This window comes from Carcharodon carcharias, chromosome 16, assembly GCF_017639515.1.
Source record: "Carcharodon carcharias isolate sCarCar2 chromosome 16, sCarCar2.pri, whole genome shotgun sequence".
Classification (NCBI taxonomy): domain Eukaryota; kingdom Metazoa; phylum Chordata; class Chondrichthyes; order Lamniformes; family Lamnidae; genus Carcharodon; species Carcharodon carcharias.
In genome coordinates this window covers 75,206,301-75,223,622 of record NC_054482.1, presented here as the reverse complement: position 1 = coordinate 75,223,622, position 17,322 = coordinate 75,206,301, and the positions used below count along the sequence as shown (strand labels likewise).

The 17,322-nt window shown below is 39.5% G+C and overlaps 1 protein-coding gene across 4 annotated transcripts in view; it reads left to right on the top strand.

Moving 5' to 3' along the window:
- The window catches only part of tut4 (terminal uridylyl transferase 4), a 91,931-nt gene that overhangs the window by 70,305 nt on the left and 4,304 nt on the right, over positions 1–17,322 (top strand). For all 4 annotated transcript variants that reach the window (XM_041208170.1, XM_041208168.1, XM_041208169.1 and 1 more), the window contains 6 exons: positions 1,840–1,917; positions 2,912–3,089; positions 5,188–5,235; positions 5,327–5,409; positions 8,010–8,125; positions 9,034–9,194. In XM_041208170.1, the coding sequence (XP_041064104.1) occupies positions 1,840–1,917; positions 2,912–3,089; positions 5,188–5,235; positions 5,327–5,409; positions 8,010–8,125; positions 9,034–9,194 (664 nt within the window). The remainder of the gene's footprint in view (positions 1–1,839; positions 1,918–2,911; positions 3,090–5,187; positions 5,236–5,326; positions 5,410–8,009; positions 8,126–9,033; positions 9,195–17,322) is intronic.

The following is a 17,322-nucleotide window of genomic DNA, read 5'->3' as shown; positions in this document are numbered from 1 at the left end:
GGACAGTGGAACAGGAGATATCACTCACAGCATGGTTGTCTGATGGATGTTGTAGTGCAGGATCCTCACTTGGTTGAGCACTGCCAACCTCACCATCAACACAGGAACAGTCCAGATCCTCGCCAGCCAGGTGGATGGCTCTGTTCTCAAAGACAGGACCTTCAGTTGAGGCATTCCATCCCCAGTCTGAGACCTCTCCTTTTTGTTATGAGCCAGTTTGTCCTGCATGAAGATAGATGGAGAGAGTGTAAGGAGGATGCCTGCCAGGCTAGATGAGAAGGATTTCTGACATGTGTGGGTGGTGAGTGGTGCCATGGATGGGATGAGGATACGATCTGCAGAAGAGATGACGGTGTTTGTGAGTGAGTGAGTGGTGATGACCCTTGAGCTGGCAGAGATCCCTGTGAATGTGTGATGGGTTTCTGAGTTGAGAGTCATGAGAAGGGTGACTTATCCTGGCAGAACGGAACTCTTTCTGCACTGGGTGGCTGTCCTCTTCTGTAGGACGTTGGCACTCACCACCGCTGCCACTGCCTCCCATGCTGGATTTGTCACCTTGGATGAAGGTTCTTTGCTTAGAGCAGGGATGTGGGGGGTGGGGAGGTGGTAGAGGACTTTGCGGCAGGCCTCCACTACATCCAGTAGGTGCTCAAGAGAGGCGTCACTGAATTTGGGGGCAGCATGTTTCCTCCCTTTGGATGTCATGACTTTCCACCAGCTATCGATCCCTTAGAAAGTGCTAGTTCTGTGCTGGGGCAACCTTTCGATATGGCGGGCGGATTACAGAAGAGCTGAGGTGACGGCAAAGTGGGCGAATCAGAGGCCGCCCTGCCAGCGATCCGACGTGAAACCCATGCCTCTCAATTCTTTCAACAAAGTGACGCACGATATGGCGTTCTCAATATTCAGTATCGTTCACAATATCCTCAATGGGCTGAATGGCCTACCTCTGCTTCTATGTCTTATGGTCTTATAGTCAGATTTTTAATCAGTAAGGGAATCAAGGGTTATGGGGAAAGGCAGCAAAGTGGAGTTGAGGATGATCAAATCAGCCATGATCTCATTGAATGGCGGGGCAGACTCGATGGGCTGAATGGCCTACTTCTGCTCCTACGTCTTATACTCTTAAAATGCCGCCATTGCCATCAGTGAGTCAGACGCCAATTTCCCCGCCTGCTTTTGGACTTTGTCGATTTCACGGAAAATCACAACCTATATTTTTTATAGGATGTTGTTTTTGTGTGAATGTTACTGCCCAGTACAGAGTTATATCTAACCTTTTCTGATCATCTAGCTAACTTGACTGAAAACTTTCAGGCAGTGTGGGTGCACACCAACTTGATTCTTAAAAGTAATTTGAACTTTAAGCTAATGGGCAATTCTAAGTACTGATTAAAAATCTAATGTTGTGATCCTGGAATAGAAAGAATATCTTTGTTTCAACTAGTATAAATACTCCAATTATTCTGCCAGTCCTCCAATGCAATTGCATTTCCAGCAGAGTGCATACTTTAATTGTAGTTTGAGATTTTCTTATTTTAAGAGTTGGAAAGTGTTCTTTATGTACCGTGACCATAGTGGCTGAACTCTTGCTTTTGTTTGTGGAACACAATATTTTAGAATGCGACACTGGCAAGCGGTGCTACTGTCAGTACCAATGATGACCAGCAAAACAGTAGCTAAATTCAGTAACGGGTATTATTATGTTTTGTGAGTATTCTGGAAAAATAATCATGCAATTTTATCTAACTTAATGTCCAAAGCACTGGGGCCGTCATTATTTTTGTATATGTGAATTTTTCTAAACTGAGCATAAAAGCCAAAACCAATTCTTTGTAGATTTTTGATGGAAAAGAAGTGCCGCAGAGAATAGTAGATGGATGGAATGCCTTCTTCTTTGATGATGTTGAAGAACTGGTAATATATTATTTTTGATTCATTACATCCATGTTTTACCTTGAAGGTAATGTAGCTGGATTATTGGGATTTAAGTTATGGAAAGTTTTCTTGAAATTGTTTAGAACCGTGGCGTTTTACAAACACATAAGATGGTAACTTTTCTCATCATATCTGTGCCAGATTTTTGGGGAGAAAGCTATCTACTTAGACCATTCCTTATACCCTTTCAGTGGTTTCTTTCTAAACATTTTTTCACATGAATCCTGCTTCCAACACTTTTCAATAGGCTATCAATCCCATGTTCTAACATCTTCCAGCATATAAATTTTTTTATCCCCTTTGTTCTTTAAGGTACAAATGTAATGTCCACTGTCTACTGCCTCACTTAACAGTTGATAAATTTCCTCATCAATGCACTCTGTTGTTTCTTCAAAGAACTCAATTTGTTGGACATGATTTGCCTTTTAGAAATCTGTAAATTTAGGCTGTTTTGAAATAACTGATTTTTTCCGAAGTTTTAATTTCATCCTGTAATAATGTCTCGAAAGGTTTACCCACTGTCAATGTTGGGCTGACCACTCGATATTACCTTGTTTATTCCTATCTCCTTTCTTAAACACAGGTGTTACAAATCCTTCAGTCCTCTGGCACTGTTTCCATGTGCAAGGATGTTTGAAAGATTGTGGTCAGAGCCTTGGTTTCCTCAATTATTTTGCTTAGTATTCTAGGATGCATGCCATCAGGCCCAGAGCTTTTTCCATTTTAAGTTCCACCTAAGTGTTTCAATGCTAACTAACCTTTTCAGTGCTTAATTTCCTAGAACTAGATTCTGAACTGCTTTCTTCATTGTTAAAAATGTATTTGTCATGGTCAATGTGATAATTCTACAGTTTGGGGAAATTGTGCTAAATTACTTTGTTTCAGTGCCTGGCTTTACACTTCAATATTGTAAACTTTTTTCATATATCGCACTGAATAACTTATTAAGAATATTTCTTCTCTCACGCTTTAGAAGAAAAAGTTGCCTGAACTTGGGACAAACAAAGAATCAGTGGGTGAACTTTGGTTAGGCCTGTTGCGATTTTATACTGAAGAATTTGATTTCAAGGAGTATGTTATTAGCATCAGACAGAAAAAACTTTTAACAACATTTGAAAAGCAATGGACTTCAAAATGCATCGCTATAGAAGGTATTTAGCTTAATTTATTTATTCAATTATCGATTGGTTATCTGCTTCACTTGATATAATATCACTAATTCCAAGAACGGATTATCATGCATTGTTTTAGGGACTAGAATCAGTACAGAACTCAGGAACATGTTGCACTCCCATCTTTATACAGACCAACTGTAATTATTATGTGCATTGACTTTTTAAGCAGATAGATTTTTGCTTTGTCCTTTTGAACCCCAGCAATAACTCATTATTATTATTATTATTATTATTATTATTATCATTATTGTTCTGAACAAGACTGGACCATCAGCCCAGTGTCCTTTCATTACTTTCCCCTACATCCCTCAATTTATGGCTATTGTTCTATCCCCAGTCCTTTCTCCTGAAGACTTATGATGATTATTTGTGCTGTAACTGATCACTGTGGGCTTCAGGACATTGCTGTTGGGCTGAAAAGCCTGAGACAGGCCCTGCTGTGAGCAGAGCTAATTCAATAATTTGACTGAAGGGGACCTCTTAATTGGCCTCCTGCGAGCCCACAGCCCAATTAAAGATGGCAGGCGGGCTCCTGGTGCAGTAGCTCTGAAGCCTCAGCAGTTCCACCGGAAGAGTGGATGCTACCGAGGCAAGTTGGAGACCTCGGGGCATTGCACAATGGAGGTGCCCTTAGCCAGGCAAGTACAAAGTAAAATTTCCAGGGCCAAGGCAGTGCGCCACACGGGGTGGATGGAAAACACCTCCGCAGAGATCACTGGGGCCATAGGGGCTGCCTTTCCTGCTTGCAGCCTTCTGTTTGGAACATGGTGCTTCTGGCTCTGCTGCTGCGTCCCCCCACTGGACTTGGCCAACCTCATGAAGCTGGAAGTCTTCCCACTTGGCAGGAGTCAACCCCAAAATGCTGGCAGCCCCATAAGGTGGCCCTAGATAGGGCCTTTAATTATGTAAATTGGCCGCCTGCCTCCATGGAGCAGAAACTTCCTTGGCAGCAGAACTATGATGGGAAGCTACCCCGGTGTGGCTCCTTGCTATTTTACTGCTGTCCTCTAAACTCCTCCTAGCCTCCCAACTCCATTCTTGTCACCTGGTGACCAGTAAAATTCAGCATTTTGTTTTCAGATTCCTCCATGGACTTGCTCTCCACATCTTTCTGACTTCCTCCAGCCCTGTAACCCTCCAATTTTTCCAATTCTGGACTCTTGCACATTCCAGATTTAATCACTCCACCAATGGTGGCAGAGCCTTCAGCTGCCAAGGCTGTAGACTCTGGAATTCCCTCCGTAAACCCCTTCACCTCTTTTTCCTCCTTTAAGGCGCTCCTAAAAGCCTATCTCTTTGAAAAAGTTTGTGCTCATCCCCATCCTAATATCACTTTATTCTCAAATTTTTGTTTGTAAACACTTGTCTAAAGTCCCTTAGGACATTTTACTATGTTAAGCGTGCTTATGTAAATACAAGCTGTTTTTACAACCATCTGAAACCGATAAATTTGATATACTATATGACATGAATGTTTGGGTTTTGCAATAGCTTTTTGAGTATTTTTTTTGCCCTGCTTTTTGGTAGGAATGAAAAAGCCTAGTTCAAGCTGATTTAAAACTGAGTCAACATACCTCCCAGCTTTCTCTTTCCTTGTAAAAGGGTTTGGCCTCCATTCACTGTTTCTGCTGTCCATCTGACCAACATTGGAAACTGTTTGGAACGAAGCATGTGCTGTCGCTGTCATCTCTTAGTTGATCTTTTTGATGAACATAAATAATGATGCTACCTAACATTTTGCTGCACATTTCAATTCCCCAAAGTGTAAGCTTCTCATTTTTGCCCTTATATGATGGTTAATAAACAAAAGGTATTTTCTGCTGGATTTTATTCTCATTATTGTTGTTTGTAACTAAAATAACCAATTTTTTTTTATGTTGCTTTGTCAACTGTTCATGAATGATTTTCCATATTGGTACATCACTATCTGAAAGAAGTACGAAAAGGTGAAAAAGATAAAAGTGTTACAAAATTATTAGAATATTCTAATATTTCTGTGATAGCAGAATAAATGAATGAAGGGAGCTAATACCATCTTAAACATGATGCATTGATGCCAGAGCTTGTTTTCCAGATCCTTTTGACTTGAATCACAATCTTGGTGCTGGAGTCTCAAGGAAAAGTAAGTCCTCTTTCATTTAGGCTGTTGACAAGTATTTTTGCATCAAAAGGCATGAACTTAGCTCCGATACCAATATTTGCTGTCTTTGCAGTGACCAACTTTATTATGAAAGCTTTTATTAATGGACGCAAATTATTTGGTACACCTGTATATCCACATCCTGGCATGGAAACAGTATGTAAATACAATTATTTTACTCCAGCTTTCTTCTTTCTTGTTGATTAAATAAGACATGCATTGTCAATCCCAGCAACTTCTACTAAGTAGAACCCCAGTAATGTCATATCACAGTGCTGCAATAACACATTTTATTGCTTGACCAGCTAATATAAAATTGTAATTATTTCCAAACATATTTGTCTATGATGATTTCACTAAGGGATATAGTAGGACGCTAGATAAGTAAGTGAGGGAGAAAGACATAGAACGGTATGCAGACAGGGTTCATTGAAGTCGGATGGGAAGAGGCTCAAGTGGAGCATAAAAACTGGCATAGATTAGCTGGGCTGAGTGGCCTGTTTCTGTACAGTAAATTCAATGTTATTCGTTACCATTAATAATATCAAATATGGCTATTGTAAATAATATCATTATATTGTGTTTGGTATCTGTATGGGTTTTACCCAGTGAAAAAAAGCTGAATTGATGATGCCATGGGGTCATCATGTTATCATGTTTATTAAATACCAAATTTTTACAAACAAACCTCAACCCATTTTTGGATGTGGTAATTACTGTCCTTTTGTTGTCCATTTCAACCCCAACCTATTTTTCTCACAGCTGAAGTTATAGGATCCTGAGACCTATATATATGATGGAAAGAAGGGAATATCAGGGGGTTGAACGTTATGGAGATATTCGTGGTCATCTAACCTCCACTGCTGGAGTCCATAATGTGTTGTCATGGTGACTGAATAGACATTGATATTGGATAGAAAAGAAACAAAGTAAAAAAACACAGAGAATGAAGAAAAGGGAAACCTGCAGGAAAGGAGCCATGTTGAGCAACAACAGAAACATAGCTATGTGGCAGCGTTAGTGTAGAAAAACATGCTGGCACTTAAGCATGATGAAAAATGGATGTTAAACAAAAGAATGGCAGATTAGGAGGGATGATGAAAGACCTGGTTAAAGAGATGGGTTTTAAAGAGGATCTTAAAAGGAAATGTGGAATGTGGAGAATCAGAAAGGTGATAGAAAGGGTATTCCGGAGTGCTAGGTCCATGCTGCTGAAGGCCTGGCCACCAACATTTGGAAAAGGAGGGCAAGCCAGAGTTAGAGGAACAGAGATTTGGGAAGTAATGGAAATTGTAGAGATTGGAGAGGGATAAAGAGCAGGAAAATCATGGAGGGATTTATGCACATGGATGAGAATTTTACATTTGTGACTTTGGGAGACTGGTAGCCAGTACAAGCCAGCAAGGATAGCAATAATGAGCAGCAGAGCTTTTCATGGGATGGGATGAGAAGCAGAGTTTTAGATGAGCTGAAGTTTATCGAGGATGGGGGCTGGTCAGAAGAGCACCAATGTCATGAATTCTGGAGGTGAGAAAAGTATGGATGAGGGGTTCGGCAGAAATTAATTGAGGTTAGTGGGAAGAGTTACAGACATGGAAATAGGCAGTCTTTGTGATTGGATTAGTGACTGGTTGAAAAGGATGCTATGGTTTTGAACAGTAGCCGGAGGAGGAATGAAGTTGTCATGGGGCCCAAAGATAAACAATGTTTTCTGTGGAAATTGCTACTCCTTCAAGATTGATTGTCAGACAAGCCATCTGATAGCATAGAGACATTGGAGTACAGAGCAGTAGTAGGGAAGTGGAGCTGGGTGTCAATAGCATACTTGTGGAATCTGACCTCCATGCCTGTGAACATCAACAAGGGGTAGCATGCAGATGAGAAGAAGAGGACAAGGATGCATCCTCAGGGGATTCCAAAGTGGACTTAACTGCTCTCACTAAAACTAGAGATAGGTGAGACTGGAACCAACTCTTATCAATCTGGACATCAGAGGAAGGAAAGTTTAGGATGGTGGCATCATTGATCATGTTGAAATCTGTGATTTGATCGACGAGAATGATGCATTACGGACATCTGAATATTATTCATGACTGTTTAGGAGAAGTTTCAGTTGAGAGAGGATAGGGGATATGGGTGGTGAGGAATACAATGAAGTTAGTTGGAGATGGTGTCTTGTTGGTGATTGATACATTGAGTGTGTGTAGAGGTTGCAGGTGACGATGAGATAGTGAGAATGGCCAACAATATGAATAGGAGAACTTATTTGGATGGAGATGTTTGGGGAAGGCAATTCATTTGCAGAGAGGACAAGGAAGTTGAGCTGGAGATTAAAGTCTTTTGGTGAAGGAGAAGAAAAAAAGAGGATAACGTAGAGTAGGATTGAGGTGGGCTCATTACAGCAGAGGTGAGAGTTTATGCTCTCTGAGGAGAAGGAAAAGGTGCTAAGAGAATAGAAGATATGCCAAAATGCGATTTGGTAAGCAGTGAATGTAAAGAAACATAGAAAAACACAAATAAATAGAATGAAGAAAGTTAATGAGATAAAGCAAATGAAAATTAGACAAGAAGACAAAAACTGAACTGAAGGAAAACTTGGACATCTGATTTTTTTTTTAAAATTATGATAAACCTGTTTCTATTTCTCTAGATCTTAATGTTGGTCATTTAGTGAGCAAACTTAGTTTTCTCATGTTAAATTTATATCCATGATCATGTGATCAACAAAATTGAAATTATGGAAATAACTTTTTTAGGATTACTTTTTTGATTCGAAAATTCTGACTGATGGGGAGTTGGCACCAAATGATAGATGTTGTCGTATTTGTGGGAAAATTGGACATTACATGAAAGACTGTCCAAAGAGGCGGCGGTAAGAAACAGCTTGCATTTATTTAATTCCTTTCATGTTCTCAGACTATCTCAACTCATTTCACAGCCCATTGATTAGCTTTGAATTGCATAGCAGCAAGATCACACTAACAGAAAATGAGATAAATGAAGATAGCTAGCAGAAAGAGGCTAAGGGAACACATGAGAGCATGGTGTTGCCTGAATAATGGAAATTGGCAACGACACTGCTGGTCTTCAGGTAGTACCATAGGATTCCTTTTGCCAGATAGAGTTTAAGATTTCACCAAAACATGTCACCTCTGACATGTGTGATCCCGTAGTACGTCAAACTAGATTATACGCTGTAACCCTGGAATGGAATTTGAACCCACGCTTTTTGACTTGGGTGAGATTTCTACCATTGAGCCAAGTTGACAGTTTGAATTGTTGAAGAAGTTTTCAGCCTCTATTATTTGATCTAATAATAGCCCTTTTCAATGGACTTCGGATTCCCAATTTTTGCCATATTGAAAAACAAACAGTAGACATGGCTGCACAGCACCTGCAGCATGCTTAGAAGTTTCTCTTAAAAATGTTATTTTTTTTTCCACTCTCTGTCTTCCTTGCTTTCTGTCTTTCTTCTCCCCCTTCCCTCTCCCACTCATCTTCCCTGATGATGATGAGAACTTAATTTTGATTTTTGGTCATTTAAATAGTTTGAAACAATTAGTTTTGATCTTTTACTGTAACCCCTGCAATATTGGACAAAAAAAATGCTAGAAACCTGAAAAACCATGCCTTTTGGTGCTTGTTAATATTTGAAATTTTTAAAACTTGTTAATAAAACCAGCCAAAACTGAGACGGTTGGCAACCCTAAATTCATCCTTGCTTGCTATTATTTTTAAATTAAAGGATTGCAATATTGACTACATATATATTGTGTTAAGAATGAAGAAGAAAGAAAATGAGAAAGATGAAGAGAAGGATTCAAAGGAAGAAGAAAAAGAACTAAGAGAGAAACGATGCTTTATCTGTGGTGACACTGGTCATATGAGAAGAGATTGTCCAGAATACAGAACAGCCCGACCAAGGAACAACACTGTGTCTGGTAAATAAACTATTTGGTTGGGTGAAAAAGAAGTATCTGTATTTTACCTTATTGGATTTTTGTACGGGCTCAGATTAGAACTGCTTCTATTCCTTCAAAATCTTCAAGAAAAAGTACTTCTAAGATACAGTTTTCAGTGATGCTGTGCATTGATGCAAAGAAGAAGAATGTAGGTTTGTGCCTGCAATTCACCTGTTTGAATATCCAATCTTAGCAGCACAGTCAAGAAGATGAAAGGTAGTTATTCTTTTTCAAGAGGGACAGAAAATTGGAGAGTGAGTCATTCCAGGATGCTTCTGACTTCTACGAAATTCTTTAAAAGGCTAAAGTATATATATATATATATATATATATATATAGTGCCCATAAAGGAGAAGAACCTCAGGTTGCTTCAGAGAAGATAGACACCAAGCAGTGGGGAACTGTTAGGAGATATGGCCCAAGGTATGACTGAAATAATAGTTTATTAAATGTGGGGGTGATTCGTGAGGCTGAAGAGTTTAGGAAATTCTGGAACAATATTACACAGGAGTTGATGGCTTCTTTATCTGTCCTTAGCCCAATGATGTCATTGTGATCAATCATTTGGCATCACCAAAACAGCTAGCATCTCCCCCCCTCCCCACCTTTAAAAAAGCCTATTCTGGTTCCCTCTGTCCTCTCCCAACTATGGCCCCATCTCTAACAACCTTTGTTACGATCCTGTTGTGACTGATAACTTTTAAAAAGAAATTTGAGCTTCCAGTTAATAGATGAAATAATGACCCATCAAGATTTCATGTTTTAAAACTTTTACTGTAACAAATTACTAAAGCACTATTGATTAAACACTATTTTTGTAGGGAACTTATACTTTGTTAGAAACTGGAGAATTTAAGGAGGTTGTATTTATGTTTGTGGGTGTTAGGAATGAAGTTTAAATTGTGTTTCTGTTTTTGTGTGTTAAGAAAGGGAGATTCTGTGTTTAAATTTCACTTTATAAGATGCCTGCCTTTTAATGAGGTTTACGACTCTTGAAGGGGAGTTAAAGCAAACAAAAGGTGGGAAAAATGTGCTATTGCCTAGCAACAGGGGTCCAGAGAGAGACACAGACACAAATAAACCAAAAGCAGTTTGAGTTCAGTTGGTCAGTGTGCTCTAAGGTTGAAAGGAATTGCCAGCAGAAGCAGCATTGGAGAGGGACAGATATCAATTAGAAACAGGAGCTAGAAGATGCTGGACAGGAGGGAGCTGCAGGAAGCAGGCTTCCCCAAAGAACAGAAGAAGGGGGAACCCAAGAAGGTCTTCTAGACAAAGGAGAAGCCAGAAGATCCAAGGAGACAGCCAAAGGTCAGTAACCCTTTACCATGGGCATGTGAAACAATGGTATCCTATTGCCATGGCTGAGTATCTGAGAGAGAGAGTACGTGGAAGGCAAAACTTGAATGCACATGGCGATTCAGAGGAGAGAAACATTGGAAGCAAAGTTCGAAACCCTTGTGGAATGGGTCTGAGAGAAAGCGTCGTTTGGGAGAGGATTCCAAAGCGGGCTCTTCAAGAGTGGAAATTGGAAACCCCTGTGTGAAAGATGGAGTTCAATGAGACTAATTGGCTCACAGTGTGACAAGCGTCTGGGGGGAGTTAATGAGAGATCCATAGCATCTGTTCGAGATGGTATCTGTCACTTGGTTTCAGAGTTTGGTGTGCCTGACCACAGGTCGCTTATTGGTTTACATGTCTGTGTAGTTAATGTGAACATTAGAGTATAACATAGATTTTGTAACTTGTGTTATCCTTACAAATCTGTATATGTCTGTAAAGGTATAGTTGTGGGTGAAGGAATATAGTTCATCTTTTGTTGTTTAATGAATGTTTTATTCTTTTGCTAAAAGTTCATTAGCTGACTCCTGTAACTCTGTCCAGTTGTTGCTTTCCATGTTTCTAAATAAAAAATTAAAGTTAGGATTTGTCAAGCCAGGTTCCACCCTGGGATCTGGCTTGTCCAGTTGTAACAGCTGGGATCATAACAAAGTGGGTACTCTTCCGGGATTATCATTATAAGGTGGGATCCCTTGTGGGATTAAAGATCCTTAAACATTGGTGGGACCTATGAATCCTTCAAATGATTGTGTGGAGGTACTGAGCTACTGGTCATAGGAATTTGAGTTGCTGTGAGGTATACAGGTTAGAACTCAAAATGGCTTTGGAGGTTGCTAAGACGTTTTTATAGATGTAACCCTGACTGGTTTACAAAAATTAACCAAGAGTCAGCTAACGGAATTGGCGGATAAACTGGAATTAGAATTACCTGTAAAGGCGAGGAAAGCAGACATAGTTGAGATAATAATGCAGCATTTGAAACTGGAAGGGATACCAGAGAGACCACGTTCTCCAGGGGGTGAGTTAATTGAATTGGCTAAGATTCAGTTGCAAATGAAAAAAACTAAATTAGAGGCAAAAGAAAGAGAATTGGAATTGAAAAGGTCTAGAAAATAAAGAAATGGAAAGAGAAGAAAAGATAAGAGAAAGAGCATTTAACAAGCTGGAGCTGGAATTTCAGGCAAAGGAGTAGGATAAAGAAAGAGAGACAAAGAGAGAAGGATTGAGAAAGGGAATACCAGTTTAAAAGGCTGGACTTTAAAAAAAGAGAGGTCTCAGATGCTGAGGAAGATTCTGATGATGAAAAAAGCCTCTGACCCAAAGCCCAGTGGGGAGATATTTAAGTGTTTGCAAGCTCTTTCAAAGTTTGAGGAAAGGGATGAAGAGGCATTCTTTATTTCGTTTGGAAAGGTGGCTAAGCAAATGAAGTGGCTGAAAGGAATTTGGACATTGCTCTTACAGAGTAGGCTGGTGGGTAGAGCTCATGAGGTTTATGCATCGCTGTCAGAAGAGGTTTCTGTGGATTATGATGCAGTAAAAAAGGCTATTCTTAGTGCGTATGAGTTAAACCCTGAGGTGTACAGGCAGAAATTTTGGAATTTAAAGAAACAGCCTGGGCAGACCTATATTGAGTTTGAGAGGGTAAAGCAAAGTCATTTGGCCATTGGATACGGGCATTAATGGTAGAGACAGCATATGAAGCTCTTGGGGAAATAATTCTTTTGGAAGAATTTAAAGATTCACTTCCTTCTGTAGTTAGAACCCATGTTGAAGACCAGAAGGTTAAAACAGCTAGACAAGCAGCAAGAGATGGCTGACGATTATGAGCTGGTCCATAAATCTAAACCCTTTTTTCCAGCATCCTCACAAACCTGAGAAGAATCGAAGGTGGGAAGGTCAAAGGAAGTCAAGTAGCCAGGGAAGAGAAGGGATAGCTGGGAATTCCCAGGAATTTTTTCCTCAGACCAGATAGGAAAGTGCTGAGGGTGGAAATGGCATTTGAAGGTCTAAATGTTTCCATTATGTGTTCCAAGGTGGAACACATTTGGGCAGATTGCTGGAAACTAAATGGTAGACCAATTACAGTAGTAGGAACGCCTAAGAAATCCTCAGGAAAGGTAGCATCAGAAAAGGAAATGGTTGTTAAAACTGTGGCAGTGGTACAAGTGAAATGTGTTCCCTCAGAACCTACGAGAAAGGGGGATGTGCTTCAGGATAGTCCAAAGAACTCTTCTTTAATTACTGTTGAAGGAAGTCAGGCTATTAGAGGGTCTGGATGTTTTGCCTTCAAGGGAGAGGTGTTCTCTTACTCCTCAACAAAATAAGTAAACAGATTAAAATTTTGAGAGATACTGAGGCAGATCAATCATTGATGGTGGCCAATGATACAATTTGTGCTCCAGGTAGTTTTATGAAGGAAAAAGTATTAATAAGAGGTATTAATGGAATTTATGAATCTGTTTCTTTGCGTCTTTGTGTAAAGTTAACTTACAAAGTCACTTTGTAAATGGAATTGTTACAGTGGGAATTATTCCTAAATCCACCTGTTGAAGGAGTAGATTTCATTCTGGGTAATGATTTGGCTAGTGGAGACAATAATATGGCAATGACTCTATTGCAGCAGGCATTTAATCATGCTGAACTTAAAATGAAACACTTATTGCCGATAACAAGTAATTGAAGGAAAATCTGATCAATGTAAAAAACCAACTTTCACACATGAGGAAGGAGTTTGCTAATGGAAAACGAGAATTGTTGAATTGAGATTCAGTCATAGAAGATAGAGCACTTGACTAAGGACTTGAAATCTCTAAATGATAAGCTTGTAGAAGCAGACTTAACAAAGGTCAATCTTCAGTTAAAATTTGATGAACTTCAAGAATCCGTAGCCTCTACGAAATATCATGGAAAATGCCTTCACCAAGTAAAGGAATTGTTGGTAACTCAATTGGTTGAATGCAAGATTAAAAATCCAAACTAACAAATTGTTAGAACTTCATCATGAAAAGAACAATGAGATTCTCAAACTTCAATGCAATCTAGAGAACAAGAAAGAGGAGATGTATGGCATGGAGTGCCATAGTTCTAGAGTTGTTCCAGTGAATAAAAACTCCTTGCTAAATTCTGGTCTAATTGAGCAAAGAACTGATCCAAATAATGTAACTGATGTATTAACTTCAATAATGGACAATAGGAAAACAACTGAAGTGCCTGCAGAATTGGAAAATAAGTGTCAACAAAAAGGACTGAAAGTGCAAAATTATCTGGAAAAGCCAATGACCAGAGACACTGACTTACAGTGCTTGCTGGTGTTAATACACAAAATACAGACAGTTGGAATTCAGGCAAGTGGACAGTTCGCAAAAGATCATTCAAAACCTGTAGAGGAGAGGCATGATATAGTTTGTGGATTATGCAAGAGTTGAAGGGTTGGAACGAACTGTGGAACACCACAGAGGGAAAATAATTGACATTGCTCAAAAAGAAGTGGAAAAGACCTGTTAAATGGGATTGGGAGAAACAACAAGATCATAAAAAGCTTAAAGATCTAACTAAATAGGAGTACAGAATCCTTTTGTTTGCGCATAAAAATCATCTCAATAACATCCTTGAAATGGCAAAAAAAGATCTTGATCAGAGAAGAAATGAGATATTAATGCACAAAAATACCATTTTGACTTTGCTAAATCAAAAGGTGCATTTGAGTTCAGAAAATGAGCTTGAGGATAGAATTATGCCTATAGCTAACAAAAAGGACAATTGGGCTATGGGCTTAAATGAAACATTCTTTGCTGAGTTAAAGACTGGGAATAAGAGGAAAAAGAAACACAAGGGTTGAGTTATGATAATGCTATGATGTACAAATTCTACTAATCTTGTTACATTTATTGACTTTATGGGGAGGCATAGTAGTATTGTCACTTGGCTGGTATTCCAGAGACCCAGGCTAATGCTCTGGGGACCTGGGTTCGAATTCCGCCATGGCAGATGATGAAATTTGAATTCAATAAAATCTGGAATTAAAAGTCCGATGATGACCATGAAACCATTGTCGTTTGTTGTAAAAACCCATCTGGTTCACTAATGAACCATTTAGGCCATGTGACTCCAGACCCACAGCTATGTGGTTGACTCTTAACTGCCCTCTAAACAAGAGCAATTAGGGTGGTCAATAAATGCTGGCCTAGCCCGCATGAACGAATAAAGAAAAAACTTTCTTACATTTATGCAATTGATATGTAGTGAAATGGGATGAAAAATTATAATATGTAATAAACTACTGTTCGAGGTTTATGATTTTGAGTTTGTGTGAGGCAGATGTAAGTCCATTATAACTTTCACTGTTGTGACCTTTCTTTCAAGGGTGTTAGGAACTGGAGAGTTTAAGTTATATTTGTGTTTCCGGGTGTTAGGATTGAAGTGTAATTTGTGTTTCTGTTTTACTGTGTCAAGAAATGGAGAACCTGAGTTTTAGTTTCGCTTTAAAAGATGCCTCCATTTTAATGACTCTCAAAGGGGAGTTAAAATAAACACAAGGTAGAAAAACCTGCTAGAGGTCCAGAGAGAGAGGCCCCACAAAGACACAAAGAAACAGAAAGCAGTTTGAGTTCAGTTGGTCAGTGTGTTCTAAGGTTGAAAGGAGTTGTCAGCAGAAGCAGCATAGGAGAGGGACAGATAACAAGTCCCAAACTAAAGTTGGAAACAGGAGTTAGAAGACGCTGGACAAGAGGGAGCTGCAGGAAGCAAGTTTCCCCAAAGAACAGAAGACCTTCTAGTCAAAGGAAGAACAGGAGTCTGGAAAAGATCCTGTTAAGTGAAGTTAAAGGTGAGGAGCAGAGAGGAAGGCTCCTAGCTTAAAGGGAGAAAGCTGCAGGATTCAGACTTATAGCAAAATAGGCTTGTGAGAAGGCAGAAGATCCAAGGAGACAACCAAAGGTCTGTAACTCTTTACAATGGTATCCTGTTGGCACGGCTGAGAGAGAGTGTGTGTGTGGAAGGCAAAGCTTGAGTGCGCATGGCAATACAGGAGAGAGGAACGTCAGGAGAGAGTTCAAAACCCTGGAGGTAGACCCTTGTGGAAGATGTCTGAGAGAAAGCGTCATTTGGGAGAAGATTCCAAAATGGGTTCTTCGAGAGTGAAGATTGGAAACCCTCATGTAAAAGATGGAGTTCAGTAAGACCAGTTGGCTCACGGTGTGACAGACGTCTGGGGAAGTTGATGAGAGATCCATAGCATCTATTTGGGGTGGCATCTGTCACTTGTTCTCAGAGTGTGGTGTGCCTGACCACAGGTTGCCTGTTGGTCTACCTGTACTGTGTAGTTACTATGAACATTAGCGTATAAAATAGCTTTTGTAACTTGTGTTATCCTTACAAATCTGTATGTGTCAGTAAAGGTATAGCTGTTGGTGAAGGAGTATTGTAATATAGTTTATCTTTTGTTGTTTAATGAATGTTTTATTCTTTGCTAAAAGTTCACCAGCTGACTCCTGTGACTCTGTTCAGTAGCCGCCCTCTACGTTTCCAAACAAAAAAATAAAGTTAAGGTCTATCAAACCAGGAGCAAAAACAAATAATGCTGGAAAAACTCAGCAGGTCTGACAGCATCTGTGGAGAGAAAGACAGAGTTAACATTTCCAGTCCGTATGACTCTTCTTCAGAGCTCTTCATTTTTGTTTTTGTTTCAGATTTCCAGCATCCACAATATTTTGCCTTTATCTATCAAACCAGGTTCTGACTTGACCAGTAGCAACATCAGCTGGGAGCATTACATTTTAAACAGCAGAAAGGAATACCCTTCCTTTCTTATTTTTAGCTCAACTGAAAAAATACTCCTCTCAGGTATATTCACACTATCCTTTACATAGACATTCAATTTTCCCAGAATCAATCCAAAGTGATTCTTAGCTCCCGAGGGTGTATTCCTGTTCTCTTCTTTTCCCTGCCTTGTAACTTACAATCTTAGAACTGTCTTTCAAGTAAGATTTTCTTTTCCCGGAGACTTTCAAGCCCAAGCTAGGCAACACTTCCAGCTCGTTTTAACTCCCCACGATTTTGGTCTTTTCAATCTGAACACAGGCTTCCACCTGCATTCCTACACAGCAAGCCATAAAGACATTTTTGGCCTCTAGCTGTTCCCTTTCTCCTGGATCCAGAAAGACTTCAGAACAGGTCACATGGGCCCCTTTGTTTTACCATAACAATCTTGTAAACCTCATAATTTTAACATCCTTCATATCAAAAGATTCTCAAATGTGTTATCATCATCCAACTTAGTGCCATTTCTCCTGTTACTTCCTTTTTGAATCTCTTCAGTCCTGCTTTTACACAGCCCATGTCATGGAGACTGCCTTAGGGAATGTTAACAATTAAACAGTGAACTTTATTTCTTCTTGACTTCTCTATGGTCTTTGACATCATTAGCCACTTTATTCTTCTCCTGAGAGCTTCCATTGCTACTTTTACAGTGCAGGAATTGAACTTCCTGGTTTTTATGTAGCATGACATGTGATACGCTTTCTTACTAAATATCAAGGGAGAGACAGGTTACAGTTCTATTAGTCCTTTAACAACAGTACTAGAAATTAATACCCATATTGATGGGGGAGGGGGATAACAGTGCATAGAGAAATAAGTGACTGAATAAACTAAGTATAAATAGGTACATACACTACATATACTAAAATATTCCAGAATGGGTTGATGCACTCTTTTGGACCTTGAGATTTTTGTGCAATAGAGTGGTGCAGCATTGATTGAATTGCTGTTC